At 43.7% G+C, this 22,948-nt stretch overlaps 2 protein-coding genes and 1 long non-coding RNA gene across 10 annotated transcripts in view; all 3 read right to left on the reverse strand.

Moving 5' to 3' along the window:
- Positions 1-17,905, reverse strand: part of beta-Spec (spectrin beta chain) — a 36,728-nt gene extending 18,823 nt beyond the window's left edge. The window contains exon 1 of one of the 8 annotated variants that reach the window (XM_086992928.1): positions 17,751-17,905. The gene's annotated coding sequence lies outside the window, so the exon portion shown is untranslated. The other 7 variants (XM_022812613.2, XM_086992931.1, XM_086992930.1 and 4 more) reach the window with 7 other exon arrangements.
- LOC147754907 (uncharacterized) lies at positions 554-16,955 on the reverse strand. The gene is made up of 4 exons (XR_015330259.1): positions 16,471-16,955; positions 3,415-3,456; positions 2,911-3,143; positions 554-868 (listed from the first exon to the last, which is right to left on the reverse strand). It is a non-coding gene; the product is annotated as an uncharacterized LOC147754907 (long non-coding RNA).
- Positions 17,906-19,706: 1,801 nt separating the features above from the next.
- LOC111252699 (uncharacterized) overlaps positions 19,707-22,948 on the reverse strand; it is a 6,229-nt gene continuing 2,987 nt past the window's right edge. Inside the window, exons 4-6 of the mRNA XM_022811003.2 lie at positions 21,092-22,804; positions 20,677-20,842; positions 19,707-19,845 (exon numbers count right to left, since the gene is read on the reverse strand). Coding sequence (XP_022666738.1) covers positions 20,747-20,842; positions 21,092-22,804 — 1,809 coding nt within the window. The 3' untranslated portion in view covers positions 19,707-19,845; positions 20,677-20,746. The remainder of the gene's footprint in view (positions 19,846-20,676; positions 20,843-21,091; positions 22,805-22,948) is intronic.

The following is a 22,948-nucleotide window of genomic DNA, read 5'->3' on the forward strand; positions in this document are numbered from 1 at the left end:
TCGACTGTAGCTTTCTGCTGTTGCTGTACAGTCTGGAGATCTCCTCGGGTAACCAAATGGAGATAAGGTTGGGCAGGGCTTTACTCAATCAGCTTGGCGACTATGGCGGCCCTGGGAAGCATCGTAGTCATTGTCACTATAATAATTTCACTTATCCGCTGAACGTGGGATGCAGCGACAACGTTTGGTCGTCTTTTCGTGGTCGATTGTCTAGCTAACGCGCGCGTGTCTAGGCCATTTACTTAATATTAAACGGCCATTAACCAGTAATTTTCGTTTTATTCCGTGGTACTTGCTGAATTCTTGCCTTTTGATGATATTCATGATAAACACGTTGGGGCAGGCTGTTGTACACACTATGAAAAAGGCAAATCAACTAAAGATAATAGTACCGATAATAATTATCAATGAAATACTGAAACATATGTTCGACTACTATTCGATCCCTGGACGATACACATCTTGGTAACTAGCTATCATAGAATACATAAGGCGTTAGACAATACGTATTGCTCGAAACAATCATAAAAAAAGATTCATGAAACAACGATAATCATTTTTTGACAGTTAAATATTTTTTATTTATGTCCAAAACGATCCAGATAAAAACAAGACCATCGCGATCGCGAGGGACTTCTATTACATCGGTACCCCGTTATCACGTTGACTTTTCAGAAGGAGAAAGGAAGTGAAGTATTGTGTCTGAGGAAAAAGTCTATTCCAGTCCTGTGCTGTTGAGACAGTGGAGTAACGTGAGTTCATAACCGAAGGCCGAAGGTGGGCTCTGTCGCCTGGTCGAAGCAAGTGGTCAATAGGCATCGCCCTAAACCAGGTGTACTCCAAAATCCGCTTGATACAGCATTGCATGCTAGGGAAGAGGAAAGGCAAGAGTCATTTAGAACATGGCAAGCTATGGCAGTATTAAAACGCAACAAAATCGTCGGTTGAAAATTCTGGTAAAAGACCGGTGGAGTTCGAGTAGCGGCTTTAAGACGCATTTTCTTGACATTATGTGCTGGTGGAACGTAAAACGGTCCTATAAATGCTAAAAATATGAGCTTAAGTAAATGATTCTGCTAATTAGGTTGCTGAGGGAATACTGAATGTTGCTACATCAGCATTTGGTGACGTAATTGACTCAAGATATTTTTATCGTTTGACTCCTAGGGACGATTCCCGCCCTTAGCGAAAACAATAAGGTCAACTTAGCATTCGTTGATGCGGTATCGACTAAAGGGGAAAGCGTCACGTTTTATACAATTAGTTATAGTTGCACAACCGTTTGGGCCTCGAAAAAGGACTTGTGAACCTGTGTCACATAACTCAGCAATCCCAATCCATTCCAAACGCTGAGCCAATAGTATAACACATAGATTTAGCCAGATAACCCTTAAAATAGAAAAATGTACAAAGAACTTTCCATGCGTTTGCAAGGCATACAAATGGGCTATGCCAATAGCGTGAACAGAAGTTGCTGTGCTTGAGGGTAGAACATTAGATTTGAAATAGCCGAAAATTAGTGTCTATAAACGCTTAATGTATATAAATCGTTTTTTTGGAAAATAATACCGTTTATAGCTAAACGAATCACTATTGTATCATTACCAAGTAGATTCAGATACGATCAAACATATCATACAAGGCTCATCGGGGTCTGTTTTTTACAGAATGAATGAATAAAACGAGATAACATGTTTTGAGATTCCATTTGGCATTAATGCCGTCTCGAATGTCTGCTTCAAATGTAACGCTTATTCCGCCATATGAACTATCTCCAATACCTTAAATAACATTTAGAAAAATGTACACTTAACAATGGTGTTTCCTTTCCGACAAGCTTTAAATTAATTTGTTTCAACTTTGTATATCATCGACACTGTTACTAACCCTGGTTATTTTTACTGCCAGCCGGTTAGGTAAAGCTAACGTAACTTATCGAAGCTTGGATACGATGTACCCGGATAGAGAAATTCCATGATGCTGCATAGTCAAATATAATGCACGTAGATATACGATCCAATTCGCTCTAATTATAACAAAAAATAATGGTTTTTCTTGTTAAATACGTCGCAGGAAGTCTCAGTGCGGGTATCAGAATTACGTGATCATATGTAACTATCTCTATGGTGATCTCCCTAATTTTAAACTGCGGTAAAAATAGATAATGAGCCGTTTTACGGACCGATCGTCAGATACAAAAACTATCGCATTATAGCCATGAGAGTGGCCGTATTCACATTATATATGGACCTCTTGTGTAATACCTTTTGCGTCAATCGCAACACCTTGAAATAATCATTGACTGTATGGGATACAGATAATATGTCGAACTGCAATATCTAAAAAATTAAGGCAAACATTGGCTTTAGGGCAAAAGGGAAGGTTTTTTTTTGCCTCATGAAATCTTGTAAAACGCACATCAGTTTTTTCAATAAGCCTTTTCGAAAACGAAGAATACTGATGATTTGGCTATCATTTCTAGCTTATCGTCGCCAGCATCATTATCGTCATCATTATCACGATTATCAGTGAGAGGTGAGCCATTACTATCCTCTTTTCCCTTTCTACACTACACAATAACGTTGTCGAAGGCAAGCAGACATGGCCTATTACTAAGTTACTATCTCGATTTTCTAGCTAACAGGCCAAGCAGGCTCGTTTTGTGCCCAGTAGAGAAAGTCGTATGCTAGTGGCGATATAATGACTATTATGAGTGTGTTTACCATTCTACGCAGCGCCAACTCGCAGTTGTAGAAAAACAGAGAGAGAAGAACTAGCGGGCGCCGCGATAGCAAGGCTGGCCAACCGTAAACTACAAACGACTGACAAGCGAGGTATCCGAATCGATTTTAATAGCTGGTTTCGCTTAGTGGCTGTTTAGCCAAGAGACTTTGATGATGAAGAGCATACCCTGTGTCGTCGGCGAGCTGCTTAGTCGAGAGCGAAGGTCGTTTGTGCCGAGCTCTCATCGCTTACGTCTACGCAAGCAGTAGGCTTCAGCGTAGGCAAGAGTAGATGTCAGCGTATTTTATGGCGGCTACTCAACCACGACCGCCATGGCCACACATTTGTTGACTTCATGGAGTGGTTTCTGGAAGATTGTCCTTGATCGGCTGAAGATACCAGTCGATAGGAGCCGTATTCTACGAACGTAAAACCATCACGTTAAGACCATAACCACCATGACGATATACTGTATCACTGATCAGTTTGTCGTGCTTAAATACTCGCGTCAGGCATCTCAACCTTGTGTTATTTTTTTGTTTACGACGACGCTGTCACTGCAACTAACGCAATGGCGCTCCGATGAAGCTGAATAGCTACAGCCATTGAGCAGGAAAGAAAGGCTCAATCCGCACGAATGCCAATGTATCTACGTACACGCTGTTAGTATGTTCTCCTGCTAATACGTACCATAAAATGGCGCAGCAGGGAGGTCTCTTCGGGGACCATCATCTGTAGAAGATTAGCAAAAGGCAATACTCCGTCCTTGAGAACACTCCTACAAGGTCTCCCAGCCACGATCGGTATGTCGCGCAGTATTACATATAAACGGCGGTAGCATAAGGGCTAACGCATCATTAAGGTATAACAAAGCTAGGGAACGTTCCACGGACAGTGCCGACGGATGGATTAGAGCAGGCCGCAGTTGTCGTTATCGTTTACCGATATTATGGCCAGAGGCATACCTGGACACGTGTCATCATATAGAAATTCAAGTCAGCTACATAGCATATGAATAATAATCACTTGTTTAGACATGAATAGAATCCATGACATGTTCTTACACCTGATTACTAGGAGAACTTTCATATTTACGAAAGCTCAATGCTACTAGCTGACAAATACCATGCAGTTGACAGCATTTCTGGTATCCAGTACTATTTGTGACAAAAAATGCGCTAATATTTCCAATTAGTGCCAGGTTTCAGCCATTCCAACGGATCATATATAATACTCATCTAGCAACAGCCGCGTTCATGCTGCTCCTCATGGATTTCGATCAGTATTTTAATAATAACATTTTGCTTTAGTGAACGCTGCAGCAGCAGCAGCAGCAGCAGCAGCAGCAGGATACCCTCCTAGAGATTCTATAGATACAGCGAAAACCGAATTCGTGCACGGGTGATCATGATTCGACCAAGCTGGTATGCAAAACTATATAATGACGGCCATGTACGTACAGATTTGTTTCTGATGTCAGTACGCGTCTAATGCAAGCCGATCGATTCTAACGCAGACTAATCTGCTTTAGAATCGATCGGCTCCAGGCATCTACAGATTGCCCGGACGGGTTGCTACAGGACAGGACGATCTACAATTGATTCTGATGCTACCGTTTAGCTTTGCTTGGAAACGATCTCGTAGAATACAGCATATGGAAAGGCATCATGTCCCTTACCCACGTATACCGTAAGCTTGGTTTATCAGCCTTTGTCAAATAAAATATTTATGACTTGTGAATACGCGAGACTGTTCAGCCTATACAAATCACGCTAAGAAGCCTAATTCTAGCTATCTTCTTTGGCCAGATCCATTCGATCATGGTAGTAATGCTTGCTGCGAATTGTTCAGTGACAGAATGTATGACTCTAAATTAGTGATTGTTGTTATTCGTGCTATTTCAACTTTCTGAAAACCAAGCTGGAAATTGTTCCGCGAAGAACACTCCAGAATTCAGCAGCATACAACAAATTGTTGATTCTTTCTGAACACCAGCGACGCCGAAGTTGCAGCCGACAACCACCCCAGTTGTCCTCACCCTTTACCTTCTTCGTTATTTCTTCTATGACTTAAAGGCCTTACTCTTGCTATTACTGTTAATTTAAGCAAGCCAGTATAAATACCATAAGATCACAGCAAACAACCAACGACAAGAACACACCGAGTCGACGAAAATTCTCACTACAATAGTCACCGTTAAGGGTGAACTCCAACATACTTCAACATACGGCTGTATGAGCACCAGTGACACATCGTGCATCTTCGCCCGAATGCATCGTTTTTCCCAAACGATTAAAACCCGGTATGGCCATCACTAAAAACAAGCAAGTCACCGGCCAGTGCGCTTGGGCCGCGGTATGTCCCCAAGCAAGCAGGTGGTAAAGAAAACTAATCTTGGTCAAGAGTGACTGTCGAACGATACATCTTAGCGAAAACGGTGGAGGAAGAAACAGGCATGACCTACTTATCAGTCTAATGCTACCTCTATTAATGCGGTTGCTGCCATAGTAATAATAGCAGTAGCCTTAATGGTCCCGCCAAGTACAGCAGGATTTGAGTGATCAGTTCAGAGCTGTTTTAAGTCGGGCATCGTAACAGGGCGTGGTTAGTCCCGAGAACTCGCTCTTATCGATCACAACACCGCGTCAAAGTGTATACTCAGCTCACGTATACAACCCACTGCTAATTGAAGAGTTGTTACCGTCGTAAGCACTGCTATTTGCTATAAGCAGATGAACAGACTAATAAAAATTATTCTAATGAATAGGTGAAAGCAAAGTACACTTGATGCAATGATGACGGACGCCGTATTTATCAAGTCTGTGAGACAAATTGTACAAGCCGCCCTCCCGTTGTGGGAAACAATAAAATCTACGCTGACGTTATAACAGTAGTAACAGCTTGGCCTGCTCCATAGAAACGGTCTATTTGCCCGATTGTCCTGCGTCATGCTAGAACATAGCTCAAAGCATCTCGCAGAGGCACAACGGTAGCGGCTGTAGTTAATTATCCAGAAAACGCTAACAAACAGAAGGAAAAGTAAGGCAAAAACAGCGATGTCGCCGTCAATAGTGGAACAGAAATTGCTGTCCCTGGCCGCCTGTCAGTAAGAATTTCTCCACCCCGAACTCTTTGTCTGCGTTCTATGCTTTGCGCCCACAATACAGCGGAAAGTTTAGGCAATAGGAAAAATAAACAAAGGGGATGAATGTCGTGTCTGCAAATGCGCAAAATGCAGACATCACTGAAACGCATTCCACTCAACCTGTGGCGTCGAAGTAGGAAGACCAATCAAATGTAGCCTCAGCGCAAAGCCGATATGAGCATCAACGGAAGCAGACGACGCGGAAACTGACGAATATTAAACAACTTGCCAGTTAAATAAGCACGCAATCCCTCCATATGTGACACCACCATCAGAAGCTGTTATAGATAAAAAAAAAACATATGCCTTCACTTTCACCGATGCTATTACTACCAGCTATATATCAACTCTTTTTCCATTATGATGATAATATTATTATTGTCAGCCTGATATGTCTTCTCGGTTAAGTATTTGCGTATAGTCGTGTATGAGCCATATCAGCGGACTGCACCGTAGCACATTAACAATAAACCACCAGAAAACCGCCGAAAATATGAATGATGCTGATATGTTTCGTTGGGAAATGGAGGAGAACGCAAGCGGTCGCGCGGCGGTACAAGTTCATTAAGGTGACAGTAAGAACAGCAGCAGCGGAGATTACGCTAGCTATTGGCATATCTGTATATAAATGAACCAAATGAGTCGGTGGTCACCGAGCTGCGTATTGTTCACTACAAAAAAAACAAAAAGGTATTATTAGTAGGCCAGGATTTTAGGACGACACCGGTTAAGCTTCACAGATCTATTCCCTTGCTAAGGTTAAGTTCTGCATCGAGCCTCAACATCGACTCAGTTCATAGGTAATACTTCTCGGATTGAAACAGCTTGTATCAGTCATTCCAACCAGCATCATATGCATTCCGCAAATGTCCTAATTGTATCAGGCATAGAGTTGCAACGGTACCAGTCATCTGTATCATCCGTCCTACTGTTCTCTACAGTTGTAACTCATTTACAATATTTACTGGCTCCTCAAATGAAAATAGCGATAGACATACGATCAACCATGAATTATCGCTAATGGTCAATGAATCGAGCCCCGTATAAAGAGGCGCTTTACGATTAGCCGTTATCATTGTACCAATCACGATCAGTTAGTACAACCTGTCACAGAACTTGTCCTTATTTCGAATGCCATGACACTGGCCGATACATAAGGGTAAAGCGTCTACTAGTGAAACTGCATGAATCACAACGATTCGCTTAACTAATGGGTCTGACCACTTCAGACGCATGGTCTGACCCGACTACATCACGTAGGTTTGAGGGACAATTGTACACAGTTCTTAATAATACTGTTCTATGGTGGATTAAATTCTACGCATGGGTTAGAAATATTTACGTATCTGCCGCATAAGCGCCATCGAAATACGAATAGTTATACTGTCGCCAACCTGGCAGTAGTAATATGCTTTCATCTATGCGAAAAAAAAGTCTATGCGATGGCTTAGGTCCCATAAGACGATCCTGTATATTATCGTCTGCCTGTATTGCGTGAATAAAACTGCGAGTCGCCGTAAACAACTATGGTGGCGTGAAGCTCCTGCAACTTTTGTTTTTCATGCAATCGTTGCTCTATACACAAGCCTTCCAATTGACGTGGGAGTAACGCGTTGTCTCTCATTTCAAAAATTTAACAACAATTCGCGTCATCTGTAATCAACGGTCGGCAATGAATCGCAAGGCGCCATCTAGGCGACTACTGACGCTCAGCGAGAAGCAGTTGTCTGACAAAACATTTCGTTTTTTTGTGTTGTGCATTGTTCCTGTCGTTCGATTTGTTAGTGTTTGTTATGAATGAGCTAACGATCTATGATAACGCGTTACGTCAATTTTGCCGCCATGGTTAAGCCTCCCACTTGTTTAACTTGATAACAAAGAATTGACAACGGATCTTAATCAACAGAGGGCGCTAGCAGCACCTTCGTGAACGCCAGCGGCGTCAATGACGACAGCGCCGACTCGCATAATAGTTGGGCCACCTTCAAGCGACACCACGCCACTCGAATCGTTTTAACACATTGCGGAATCGTCAAAGGAAATGCCTTTATGAGGAATACAAATCTGGTAGTCATTATCTTTGGCTAAAAGCTTCTTTGACGCACAACTGCTCCCATTCTTCGATTTTCCCCTGTAAATGTTTATAGGTTTTAAACAAAGAAATGTCGGTGAAAACGATATGTGCGAGCAGTCTCGGCGGTTTACGGGAGCTGCCATTGCCAAACGCACATCAATATCAATTTATCGTCGTAGTAAGACTCGATGTCGTGTTAACAACTTAAAAAGGTAATTTCGGCTATGATTAATAGAAAAACGATGGTAGCATTATTCCAGCAGAATTCCAGTAGGAAAGATCCGTGCAATAAATACACTGTGAACTATGTTGGAACAAAGCCTTATGCTCTGAATATTTGGCATCAACTGAAAAACTCAGTGGAGTCTTTCTTACTAGCTGACCGGTGATCGTCAAATACAAACTGGACCAAGTTATTTAAATAATAACGTTGTCGTTCGCAAAAACTGCCGAGAAGACGGGTGTCAAAATGACGAAATCACGCATGTTGCATGGATCACCCAAGCCATCCCCTACTGTTATTCTGTTCTATATCGAAATACAACCTACTGGCCCAGAACGTTAATCTGGTATCAAGCAATACAGCAGTAAAAGGTAAAGGACGAAAAAAAAGCCAAACCTCTTCAGTTAAATTATGTATATACTTCCATACTTGTAAGTACAAGTATTCGATCATTTCTGCTATCTGTGGTCTGCCATCTGCGACAGTGGTGTTCAAGGATTTTTACTATGAGTTCAGCTTTTTAATTTCTTTAACCATAAAGGCCACGCCCATAAGGACGCCGACAGCATTATACATGAACTTTAGGCTTCCTGCGTCTACTTGCTCTTACTCAGCTATGAATCCATCTCTAGTCTCTGTTCAAGTCGACGTCAGTTAACGAGCCAGCCAACCCGTTACCTATTGGCAAAACCAATTTTGCCCCACTAACAAGAATGACCTATCTGATATTCAATCCCTGAGCCCTTTCCACCTTTTCACAATTAGCATAGCTGGATGATTCAGTAAGGAGTCAATTATTATCAAAAAGGAGTATCATCACTGCGCGTATATTTCAAGTACATCCTGCACCATCTAGCCCAATGCTGCTATGATATCGATGGATCTCAGAGCGAGGCCACAGGCGGAGGCGGAAACCCTCCGTGCAATGCCAGTCTGCACGAAACACTACTTTCCTATAGGAATCACGTGGATCAGCACCAGGCCATGTTTGAATCACAGTCACCGCTCCAAACATTCGGACGACATGAGCTTTGGCAGCGCGCAGTTATTGCTATAGTAAGCAACCAGTACGGTGACAATGGCAGCAAGCAGCATTGGCGGCAACAGCAGCAGAAACAGTCGAGAGTTCAGCAATGACATAATGTAGCAACGAAACTCGATTATAGCCAAGGAACAGCGGCAATGTCGAAATTGGCTGACAACGGCCACATCGTTAGCTCTAGGATCTCACCGCTTTGCCTGAATGCTTTATGGGTTCCCTCCAGCATCAGTAGTAGAGCTTGCCATTGAGCACTGCTGTGACAGTTATCAATAGTAAAAAAAAAAAAAACAGAACCGCGTCCAACCTTAAGTAGTGAAGCCATCCGTGACCGCTGCCTGACCAACTGATACAACAACGTTGGTTGCCCATCTTGACTGCTCCCATCGCACGAACCTTTGCCCCTGCAGTTGTTGCCTGCTGTTTGTCCGGCTATGTTCATTACCTAAAGGGGTTAACGTACCGAGTCTGGCCGCCTGGCTCGGGCACACTAACGGTGCTCGTGGAAAAAACAAACGGTTGCTGGAAATGAATCCGGCGAACAAAGCAGCAGCGGCGGCGGCAGCGGGGGCCCGGTAAAAAAAAGCGGTTATGATGATGTCCATAGATAAACATAGGGTAGGATGCATGCAAACTCATCCAGTCATGCATAGGCAGATGGAAATAGTGACGAATTCTCATGTAGACGTACAGAGCGCTACAACGAGCTCACAGCGACTCAGTGATTAAGCGAGATACGGAACGTTCTTAATTTTCCTGTGGTGCTGATCTACTTCCCTTTTGCGGCCGTGACTTTCCTGTGCAACAACAGAACTCAGTCAGCAATAGTCAAGGCTCAGGCAGGCAGTCGCTCAGCGCGTATTGATGCTGCTGGCAGCTCTAGTTGACTAGACGACGACCTCTGATTCGCTACAAAATGCCGTTGGGCTATCGCATCGTGTGACCAAGAGGGCGAAAGCAGCGCAATGAGTTCCTACATAGAGCATCATCCTATGGCATCCACCGAAGCGAATAGTAGCGTAATAGGAGGGGGCCAGCAGTCGGGGTTGGAGGCTAAGCAGCAGCTGCAAGCAAATTTCAAAAAACGTTGTTTGGACAGACAGCCAGTTGCTTAAACACGCTCACAGACATGTAGACTTACTATAGACACTCTATAGATCGCAAACAGACCGCAAACACATACGAAAAAATTGCGCAGACAGAAATCTACTGTCTGCGCAATAATAATCCACACAGCGGCACCAAATAGCGAAACTTTCATGGACAGATTGCTGATTCTGTTGTTGCTGTCGTCACTGCTGTTGTTGTTGTTGTCAAACACGCCAGGTAGAACAGTACTTAGGCAGCTTATTGATAAATCGTCTGGCAAGGCTGCTTGACGTTTGCTGCTGTCTTTACCGCCTCTGCCGTTATCAGATGCAGCACGAAACGCCAACAAAAAATCAGAACGCTCAGGGATAGCATAGAACACGGGAACAACATACGAAAAACTAGGAGCCGGAATAGATAGGCGAAAAGGACTGCGCCAGCAACCAGCAGGAGCAGCGTAGGACCGCGCAGGTACACAGCGCAGTCGATGGAGGGCAGAACAGCCATATAATAGTGGATAACAGCCTTCCTTCTGCGAATTGCTACTGCTATGTGACACTTATGCGGCCACCCCGCGACCGCGGCTGCCAACGTTGGTAACGTATGTTCTGACTTCTACAGACGAAGTTACTAGTAGTAATAACGCAACAGCATCAGAAGCAGTGGAAGAACATAAACACAGGATCAACTAACAGGTTCAGTACAGTGTTGACGTCGCCGCGCTATTTACAATTGACAAGAATTGCCGTCAGTAACCATCAGAAATTCGCTCAGAATCATGGGAGGAGAAAGGAAAAAGGACTCCGAACTTATACACATGCATAAACACAAACAGAAACGGATGAACATCATCGACAGATCGTACAGTAGAACGCTGGCAGAAAACAAAGGAGCTAAAGAACGATAAAGTTGCCCAGAAAACAACTGGCAGAGACATCCGTAAAGGAAAACTGGGCTAAAGCGATAAAAATGCTAAGCCAAGATTGACCCTTTGATTTTGTGCTGGACGGCAAAGATGAGAATGGAATGAAAAGCCCCAATCGGAACAGAAACTCGGGGTTGGTTAGGTTTTTCTTTGTCTTTTGATTGAATTTAAATAACGACGGATCGCAGAGACGTAAAAGTAGGCATTTATTGGTAACGAGCTCTCTTAAAATAAAAGAAGAGCTGATTGCTAATAGCTGTCATATATGGTTGTAATACCTAACTATTACTTCGTTATAGGTTGAGCAGCTGAAGATCCCGAAGGTGTGTAGAACATGCTTTTGTCAGTTTAAGTTCATTCTTCAGTAAGAGCATCTCTCGTAAACCTCTAATTTAGTGATTGTAATCTGGAATGTCAATGCAGAGCTAGGGAATTAAGGTAAACTTCCACAGAGTTGTCAACTTCGCCACACACATTTGTGGTTGAAACCCATCATTATAGCCGATATTATCGACTCATGTCAAAAAAAAACCATCAGTTCGACGAACTAGTGAATAAACGTCCAACTTGTCAAGAAATCTATAAATATTTCCTACAAGAACAAGTTTTCAGCTTTAAAAACGTTAATGTACCACGCTGGTAATTAACATGGCCAATAGTGTATAATTGACGTTGTGAACAAAAGGTACTTCTCTAAGCATTTGCTTCTTATAGGAGAGGTACATGTCTTACAGAAGATGCGACTTTGATCAAAGGCGCTACATTAAGCTAGTACTGGATGCGAATATATCATAAAAAGTTCAGGCGTTCTGCCTTGTTGTGCCATCACCTCTTCAATGCTTCCCTACACGCACACTCCTAAATGAAAACATTCACTTTATCAATAAAAACGAAGATATCGTAGAAGTCTCGATAGTAATATCGACTACAACTGTTACAATTTTACCTGGTGAACAACAAAAAATGACAACAGTCACCCCAAATCAATACGCCGATACTAAATCACAAACCACGAATTATTAACGGTAGTTCATCAGATAACCTCTATAAACTACTCGACTACCGGAAATCACCTTCTCACTAAAAACTAGCTTGCGTATTTATATGGTACAACGCTCTCGCACTACCGTGCCAATTTTGCGTCAACTCAATCTAGGTTAATTTCGGCGCCCATAATCAACGGATCCGTGTCTTTGCTGTCAAAAAATAACAAGAAAATTCTTTGTTAATTTATAAATTAAACACATTATTTTAAAAACCAACCAAAACGTGTATCTGTCTTACTACGAAATCAGGTATTAACCCTTATGTAATATATGGGAATAAAACCCATACATGATATGGACTTTCACACAAAAGGTTCAGGGTTACATTTAAGTTGTGAGCTACGTATGTATCGAACATGTACGGGCATAATTTCTAGCACTGAAACTTGAGTAAAGTTAGAATTACATCTGGGTAAATGACATTTACTGTGATACCGCTGCCAATCCGTGGTTAAATCCACAAACGGAAAAAGCCTCATAATTGACAAAATAAAATGTAAACGTAAGGGCATAAATGCGTGATAAAATGGAGTGCTTCTCCGCAGTAAATTTTTTATAGGCGAGGTGAATTCGAGGGCAGAGGTAAATTCATTGAAAACTGTGTTTTATTACTATTTTGTTCATTTGTTCGTGTGATATTTCAAAAGACTTTTTTTTTTTACATATTTTGTTTAGGTTTCCTCTTCTATTTACTTCAATTTTCTTTATAAATATCTTGTACACAGCAGTTATACGTGCTCGCAGATTAGAAAACACTCTTCGTTATGTTCTGTTGTCAATCTACATCAGCCAGTTTTCTTGGTCTGCGGAACGTATATACAACGGACTTCCATATATGCATAATTGCTAGAGCAAGAATAATTTTCCCGTGATCCGTGATGTATGAAAATGACATCATCGCCTCGTAACGCAGTAGGTGTCAGCAATACACTACAAATTGGAAGTGGTAATACCCAACAAGCAGCCATCACTTATCCTGTATGAACCAGTGTACGGACGGTACGTACAACGTGAAGTGAACAAATCTAGTTAAAAAAAAAAAATAAAATGAAACGATCGTCTCAACTGTTGTTAGGGGATTTGTGATATGGTTTACAAAACAATAAATACAAATAGTGCCATGCCATAGGCTGTGACGGCGGCGGTGGCGGTGCCATCCACAGAGGAAAACTAACCATGTTGCCGTCATCAAAAGCGTATTCTGGTATAGACCGACCCAGGATGCATTACGTCGACGCGATACAGCATTTCGCTGATTTTTTTCATAGTCGATGATGAGGAACAGAGAAAAGAAATTGTGTCGGCATGTCAATCTACGTCTACAAAAATATACTACCGTCATATCCTTTTCTGGTGTGTCCTACACCCTGACGTGATAGCCATAACACGTAGAACGCCGTGGTCTCCGATACTTGAACAATTGCGGCTAGTGTCTGTTATTAGCAATGCTCGTCTGACAATAATGGTCACGGCCATGCCGATGCTACAGCAGCCGGCATACAGCCCGTCCTTCGTAGACAAATACAGCTTCGCCATTCACAACGTTGGATACGAACTGTCAAGACACCACACAGACATCATAACACCATTGTAACTCATTCTGGCTTGTACTATTTGCAATGACATGACATGATCCTTCTACGCCACCATCAGGGCGCGCCAGTAAAGGGACACAGGAACAGACAGACGCAAAGAAATAGATGACATCACCCTCTGAATGCACAGACTGCCGTGTGCGTGACCGCTGCAACCATACTCAATCGGTCCTCTTATTCTCAAGGACTTCAAATGGCTAAACGGCCGAACTGCTACCTAAATAGATGTAATTGCCGTCTCAGCAAACGCATGGCCAGTACTTGATCATTAAATCAAGAGAAGCGGGTAACTGATTCTATAGCAGCACCATATTTGACGCGTGAAAAACAATATCGGATGTTACGCCCAACCAAACAGTTACCAATTAACCTATCCTAATCAGCTGAGCTTGTTACCAAATCTACGCGAGAAATATCATATCCCACTAACTATTCAAAGCAACACACGTACTACCTGATCACACTAACTGCAATAATAATAGTAATGATATTAGTAGTTTCGTATAGTCGACTTATGTAGACTAAGCATATGCAACGAACAGACATTTCTTCCTATCGTTTTTCCTACATTTCATTCTAAGAGAGCAAAAAAAAAACGCAGAACATTTCAACGTTATACAGTCACTTGCAGACAACACCATGCACGTGATTCACGAAACCAAACGTTACCATTGACGCGATGCAACTATTGCTATATTATTTCAAAGGTTGTTTCTTGAAAACAGATATTATCCTTCGCGGATCCCAACGTGTACTCGGAAGGTCTGTGACAACCCGTTTGGCAATCCAAAGCAGAATCATTCACCTATAAATGTCGCCGTCAACGGTTGTCACAGCAGCGACAACTACACATCACAACTACCACATAAACGCGCTGTGCAGTCTATTACTATCTCATGTATTTTGTTATAGCGTCATTTAATGACTACTGATGCTATCAAACTGCTTTACCAGTACTAGAACATGGAATTGTATTTCAATCTATAGCTTCAAGTAAGCCCATATAGCTCACGATCTGCATGTCAAACACAGCCGAACTAGCCGTTAAGCTAGTAGAATGATTCAATTTGAGGGGTGAACTCCAGAAATTTAAGCGCAACGCGTGCGAGAGCACTGGCGTCAATTCAAACGGCTACTGTACCCATATACGCACTGGGGCAGCTCAAACAATGAAAGTTTGTAGGGCATGAAAAACATAGGGCATAGAAAATTCGTTCAATTACGAAAACTAGTCCGTGGGTAGCGGGGTTGAAGCTAGACCGGAAGAACGAATGAGGTTTGCTGCAAGTACGATATTGGAATTGCCATCGCTGCTAATGGCTTTTAGACGACGCGGAGGCAAAGAGGCAGCTCAGAGTAGCGTTTCCATCGGAGACGAGCAGGCTCGCAGAGAAGTATTCACGATTAACACGGATCACAAGAACCACACAAACGGCAGTTTGCAACTGACTAGTTCAGATTATTAGAAGGAGGTGCTTTATTACTTGTATTGGAAATTGGAACGATCTGTATAGCTATCGTCGAAAAATCTTGTTCCTTGTTCGTAGTGTATATGGCATCATACATACCCCATCGTATCAAACGGCACTCGTCAATCAGTGTTACGTTTTTATGCACCCATTTAATGCAAGGGACACTGTCTTCGGTGATAATGCTTCCGCATATGAATGCGAAATTGCAGCAGCTCATTATTATTACAATCATTGTATCATACGACTAAAGTTTGCCTATTCAGAAGGAGTTGAGTAATATTTGCACCGAGTAACGACTTGCAGTACATGTGCTCCATACCCGAGTCCGCCGCGCCAGTATAGAACCCAGGTGCCTAGGGCACATCGTAGGTGAACGTTTACCACGACACTACTCCATAAACGTACGATGGATGTCACCCGCTAATCACCATCCTCTCAACGTATCAGATGCAACTAGCCTGCAATGCGTTGCAACGCTCGCCGTGAATGCCGTTCATGAGAGAACAAAACTACTCTTCCGCCTGGCCACTATAGTCTTTTGTCAGGAACAGGCGACACAGCGTTCCTGTTGAAGAGCTGTCGTTGACCACAAACAACAGACACACTTAAACATCATTACAGAAAGCAACATGGAGGAGCAGAAAGGCAAGATAGCTAGCTAAGCTCAGCAGCAGCGGTCGCAGGAAACCAGACGCCGCCCAGTGGCAAGCGCGACAAGGCGCGGCTCCCCGCACGCTTAGTGATATTCCTATGGGGCTGTCGCTGTCGTTGTTCCTATTGCTGTTGTTGCCGCTAGCAGTCTGAACGTTGTTTTCTGCAAAAGGGTACGGTCTTTTGTCCATATACTAGTTATGTGGCCGCTGAGCGAAATAGGTTCAAAAATACAGGATCATGTATCCTGTACTTGTAGAAAGGTGAATTGAAGGGCGAGCGTAATTCGCTTTTTGGGATATTGTGTAAGCATATGACATGTATAAGTAGAAACATTCTTATTCTGTAATGGCTGTCTGTTTTTATCCATTACGTCTCATTGTCTCTTTCTCTGTTTGCTATAGCTTTTTTATTATGGGCCTAAGGGATCATGCAAAATTATACGTGACGTAAAAAAAAGATATGATGGCGGCCCAGGTGTTTGTACCTGTGAATGTACTTCTGTATTCATGTATATATGTAAGTCAATCCGATTGAGGGATGAGGGAATCGACATTGGACGTAGTATGGACCTCACTCGAACAAAGAACACTGCAGAGTGCGACCTCGAGTCCAAGATGGCCGCTGCGGAGGAATTCGCTGGACTGCCACTTTGCGGGTTGCCCCGCTGCCATCGGTGTCACAGCAGTTTTGAGAGGTAGGGACGAGCTCCAATGCCCGGAGACCGAGGATCATCACGGGAGTTGCATCACGGGCAAAAACAAGGTTAGAATAAAACATTTCTATTTTAGCGTTCGGCAGGAATGTACAAAAATGTTATTTGCAACCGGCAGCTTGGCGCCTGTGGCAGCGACAGTACTCTGCTGAATAAATACTACTTTGCCTATCGCGCGCGTCCTTTATACCTCATCATCCTGATAAACGGATTGTATGCACCGTTTGTACGTTACAAGAAATCAACTAGAAATCTATACAAACCAAAGTCGTATGTTGTCACCTGCCTGCCTGCCTGACACTCCTTTACACTAGACATCAAAGCACGATACCTGAACGATGTGAATGTTGAGCGATGCAATTATACTATCTGCTGCTCGCCATAGAAGCAGCAGCATTCCAGAAATCGTCACACAGCCAACGCCTCAGCTACAGCAACTAGGGTGCCGTGACTCACTTTGTGCGGCCCTTTTTCTAGCACTAAACGTACCACTCCAACCCGGCGAACATTACACAGAATGTGCCGTCTAGTCCCCTGACTACCACTGGCTCTAATGGGTTCTTGTATTCAGTAGGGTGGCACAATGTAGGAACTGGACGCAGGCAGTTCTCTCACATTTACTGGGCCATTATTGTCTTGTATTTCTTTCTATAGCAACTCCTTTCAAGTCAGCAATAATAGCTCTATCGTCAACCTATGCTCTCGGTCGCGTACTCAGCTGATATCCTTTGCTATGTCCTGCTTTGTTTTATTCACTGTTCCATGACCACCTCAGTAGCAGAAACAGCCTCCAAGCCGGCCAGTCAGGGGTATAAACATGATAACGATACATACAAATCACTAGATTATAAGGTCCCCACACACAGGGCGCTGCTGTTGGACAAGATGACCACAATCTCACCTATCATGGGGCCTCAATAATCACATAAAAAAATATTTAAGTTCTATATCGCTCTTTTTCTTTCGTTGTGGGATGTAAAAGCGCTGACCAGAACGACGATGACTTGATACAGCACCGCGTACACGTAACTTAAGACTTTTGGCATACATACACTGTTCCTTTGCTATGCGCCAACGCCCAGACCAGCTCGCTCAGTGCTGATTCTACTCCGGCTGGCCGCCATAGGCTGCCAGGAAAAATGTTGACCCCGCACTGGTTGGCCTTTAGGCGGGCGATCCAACACCAGCGCTCGCTGGAGGGTCGAAGCAATAGGTCTCCAGCTTTGGACCGCCGCAGCTTGGCTCACTGATTTGGGCTCACTGCTTGAGTGTCCCGTGTGAATGCTCGTCTGTCAAACGGCTGTTCTAGCTGTCCAACTGCGATGACCGAGTTTTCCGTCACTGTCACGTTGACTAGACCCGGATAAGCTTGCCGAACTGAGCAAAGCTCAGTCAAGTAAGCGTATCGCTGCAAGAGATCAACGACACGTGCCGTTTTGTTGGCGTTTGATGTCTATCTATTAGTGTTTATTATGCTCGCAGGGGAGAGACAGACAAATAATTAAGCATCGCTTTTGCATTCTGCTCACAGAGTAACACTATAGGAATTAGATGCTTCTGTGGTCCGCATGATGGCGTAGTGTATAACGTGTTTGGGTACTAAACTTGAGGGACGTGTTACGGTCAGGGTCCGAATCCAGCCGTGGACACTTTGTTCCGTACTAGAAGTAAGCCGTTTGATGGAATAGTTATTACCTGGTGGCATGCAGCTAGCCGATTACGGAATAATCGATCTAATGCTCCTGTGTCTCAACGCACATAGTATATACGTATATGTGCATTAATAAATAAAGCAAAGAATGGTTGGTGCGAGAAAGTGTTTCTTCTGTATAAATGACAACACACGCTGTACAGAAGAGACGTACGTGTGTAGAGAATATTTACTATCTACTATAATTGCGGTACAGTTGTAAAGAGTGCTAAGAAGTTGGTTTATTTAATTCACGACGGTAATAATAGAAGTATTTTGTAAGATGATCCCGTCACACTAAAACTGAAAATAGTTAACTGAAACTTGACAGTAAAACTGAAAAAACAAAAATATTCCCTTATTATCAATCAAAATCGTATTACGATACCTACTAGCAAACTCGTTGTTACACAAATAATTAGAATTAAGCCATTTGTTGTCGTACAACACTTGTGCCTATTTTAATTATGTGCAGCCTTTATTGTTTACTGTAACGTAGAAAAAGATTCTGATTCTTAAAGCCGATATTCAGCATTAAGAATGAGAACTCAGAATCAGCAAAAAATGGTACCGTTTTGCAAATTTGAAGTTTCTATTCACTACGGTCAGGCGTACCCCTGAAACGTATGAAATGGTTTTTTTTTGACTTTACGTAGGTGCATTAAACTGTAGTTGTAGAAGTTAGAGATAGAGATAATTTGATTACGTGAAAAAGAATCTTATTGTAATGGTATACTGACTCAATGCTGGGAAACTAACGGATCGGCTGCACTTTGTCAGTTGTCTCTATGGCCTAGTTAGCATTAAATTTACTGTCATTTCTGGTACACCGTTTTTGACCATACTTGGTCAAGCCGACCGGTCTACAAAAAAGCTTGTGTTCTTATTATATCTAAACGTAGATGTGCGGTGGCGTACTTATGTAGACTTATGTATTTATGTAGGCGGTCAGATTTACCGCGAGTAGTAGGTTCTCCATTACGTACACATAATCAAATCGATGCTTATTAAAAATAAAGGCATAAGTGATATGAGACCAGGAGCTTTTGAAGAAAGTTTTTAACTTAAAGTTAGGGAATGTTATTCGAACAAATACGCCCATTTCCTTATCGTAGTGCTACCTTTACAGGTTTACGCTACTCGTAACGGTTTTCAACTATATAAAACAACACCGTTGAGTTCTTTTTGTACGTGACTAGTAGAAGGCCAAATAATGCAGCACTAATTACTTTTTTTTTCATTGTTTTACTTACCTGTTCAGTGAAAGGTGATAGCAGCGCAGTTTCAAATACTCAATGGAAACGAACACAACATCCGATATATAGCAAAAGTAATTATTGATACTTTTATTGTCATTATATGTATAATACACAACGGAGGATGCAGATACTTGAGCACATTCCGACCACGATGTTTACAATACACAATTATATGTCGCACAAACCGAAGGAATCCATCTGAAAAAGAACAACGTAACAATTAAAACAATGTTAATGATGGAAACATGCGTTTCTTAGAGGAGATCAAGTTGCTAGATATTTTCTAACCGTAGCCTTCAGACAGCTTCATAATTGCTACAACGTAACAAAGACAATTGAAATGCCTTATATCTTTAACCTCGACCAGGAAATTATTCAAGAATGAAGCTAGAGGCGCTAATGGAATGCCCAACGTGGCATGGACGTAAAACTCGGAAGCATTTAGTTTAGGCAGTGTGACCTCGTAATAATAAAGTAGCAGCGTGTTTGTGTACTATACTTATGGAAACGTGGAGTGTAGATCCGAAATCAGGTGTGATCACATTTAATTTCTTTCTAGTAAGGGGCAGCTGCCGAGGGCAATACCTGTACCTTGAAACGTTTAAATTCAGGTCGCGAACTCCTTTTTCTATTATATTATATAGTCAGGACCAAATGATTGAATATAGAATGCAAAATGAATATATTTACTCTTGGACCATATAGGCAGTTGTTTCATTGCTTTGCCTAAAACGAATCATGTTCCTAGAGAAGTTGAATGCTATTTTCAGATAATACGCTGCGGTCTAACAAAAAAAGTTCGCATAAAGCGCCAGTCACAGAATGTAGGCAATCATAGTATTCGTATATTATGATTGCTTCTGGACGCTGGAGTTTATCTGAACAGCTTTCGTTTACACACTTTGAAATGACGCTAACTCAAGTTAAACAGTGATATGAAAAATGTATTAAAAATTTTTTTCTATCCTCTAGTGACAGTAGATCGATATTACTTTATTATATGATTCGCAATTATTCAACGACACTTACGGTGGATGGTTGGATAATACTAAACAGAGGCTTGCCACTGAACCTAAAGGACGCATTAGTTTCGTCCCTTTTAGCCTGTTGGCCCTGTAGGTGGAGGACCGGACGTAGACGGGGCTCCAACAGGTGGAGGACCTTGTTGTGGTACTCCAGGCCCACCAGGACCTCCCTGTAAATATACAAAGCAAAAAGAAAAGATCAATAATTGGAACACCTTGTTTGGCCCTAAGAAGCAACATCTCAACTAACCGTTACAGAATAAATATTCTATAAAAACCATGAATACGCTAGTACTATGAACTGCTGGTTTTAAAATTAGTTTATTTTAAAATTTTAGATAATAATAATAATATTATTAATTTAAAATTAGTACTTATAAGAACGACGATTTACAACCCAACAGAATGAATGAACTCACCTGCGGTGGCGGTTGCGGCGTTCCAACCGCATGTTGAGGATAACCCGCTGGAGGACCAAAAGGTGGTCCTCCTGGCCCCTGTGGAGGACCTCCCGGAGGTCCTTGACCTTCGTGGGGTCCAGGACCTCCTGTTGGGGGATATGGTCCTCCTGGGTAGGGTGCTCTCCCTTGCGCATAATGCGGCGGGTAGCCTTGTTGTGGCTGAGGATAGCCTCTAGGCGGCCCACCATAACCTTGATATCCTTGAGGAGGGTATCCTTGACCAGGATGCGGAGGATAACCTTGAGGAGGTTGGGGGTAGCCTTGTGGATGAGGTGTATGTGGCGGGTATTGGCTGCCAGGGGGTCCGTACGGTTGGGCATGGGGTGGATACGCGTGGCCAGCAGGTGGAGGTGGATATTGCCCGGGGTAATGCTGGTACGGTCCTGGAGGTCCCTGGCCAGGCGGCGCAGCCCCGGGGGGGTACTGCTGACCAGGAGGTGGACCCTGACCTGGCGGATACGCTCCAGGAGGATATTGCTGACCTGGTGGTCCCGGTGGGGGACCGTAAGGTCCTGGATGGCCTGGATGTGCAGGGCTGCCTGGATATTGGCCGGGTGGACCTTGAGGACCACCTGGTGGACCTCCAGGAGGGCCGCTAGTGGGACCGCCTGGAGGTGCATTTTGAGCAGCACCAGGTGGACCACCGGGTGGTTGTCCTGGAGCAACCGGTGATGACCCTGCTGTTGATGTGGGTGGACAGGGCTGCCCCGGTTGGTTAGGTGGTGCAGGTCCTTGAGGTCCCGTAATAACTGGTTGCGGAGCCGACGTAGGAGGCGTTTGAATAGAAGGAACTGCCATAATTGGTTGCTGAGAGAGTACTTGTGTAGGCGCGACTGTCTGAAGGTGAGGCGCCGATGTTGGTATAGGAGGAGCCGCAGACATTGGAGGCTGTATTGGTTGCGACACATGTGCCGGTGGTTGTGATGGAAGTGGTCCAGCTTGACTTGCCGATGGTAGCGTTATTGGTGGTGCGTTTGGAGTCGTAGGTTGACTCGGATGAGGAGGACCACCGGATGTTGATGGACCTTGCGCTGGCAACGGGCCTTGTGGGCCTTGAGGACCAAAATGCAGATGAGGGGGTGCCGGGGGACCAGGTGGCCCCGACTGAGGACCTTGAGGTGGTCCAGGTGGGGCAGCGGTCGACACTGGCGGAGGTCCGTTGTGAGGACCCCCTTGTGGTGGAGGATACTGGCCGGGCTGAGTGCCAGGGTAGTGACCAGAATAAGGTCCACCTGGTGGGCCACCTGTACCACCGGTTGTAGTAAGACTGCCAGGGCCAGCAGGACCTCCAGGACCGGCGGGGCCGCTTGGACCTCCTGGTCCGCCAGGACCGCTCGGCCCACCAGGTGCACCGACTGCACCAGGAACGCTTGGGTTACCAGGTTGCTGACCACTAGGAAAACCGGGTTGATAACCTGCTGGCGGAGGGTATCCAGGTCTTGGTGGATAGGGCTGGCCTGGTGGGGGTGCGTCGGAAGCGCTAGTCGGCGGGCCTCCGTACGGAGGCTGCCTTTGAAGGCCACTAGGTGGGCCATAAGGGCCCGTCGATGTTCCGGGGGGAGCGCCTGGAGGTCCGTTAGGTCCCCCGGGTCCACCCGGTGGACCGTAGCCAGGTGGATAATTGCCAGGTCCTCCAGGAGGTCCGGCCGCAATTTCTGGCGGGCCAGGAGGCTGAAACAGGCAAAAAAGACTTAATGGAAGAAATACATTCTATATATCATTGAGGAATGACACTGTTAGAAAATCCATTACCCTGCGAAGCATATAAATACATATATGCTTCGCAGGGTAATGGGTAACATAAATACATATATA

The sequence above is a fragment of the Varroa destructor genome, unplaced genomic scaffold, assembly GCF_002443255.2.
Source record: "Varroa destructor unplaced genomic scaffold, Vdes_3.0 BEIS01000006.1, whole genome shotgun sequence".
Taxonomy (NCBI): Eukaryota; Metazoa; Arthropoda; class Arachnida; order Mesostigmata; family Varroidae; genus Varroa; species Varroa destructor.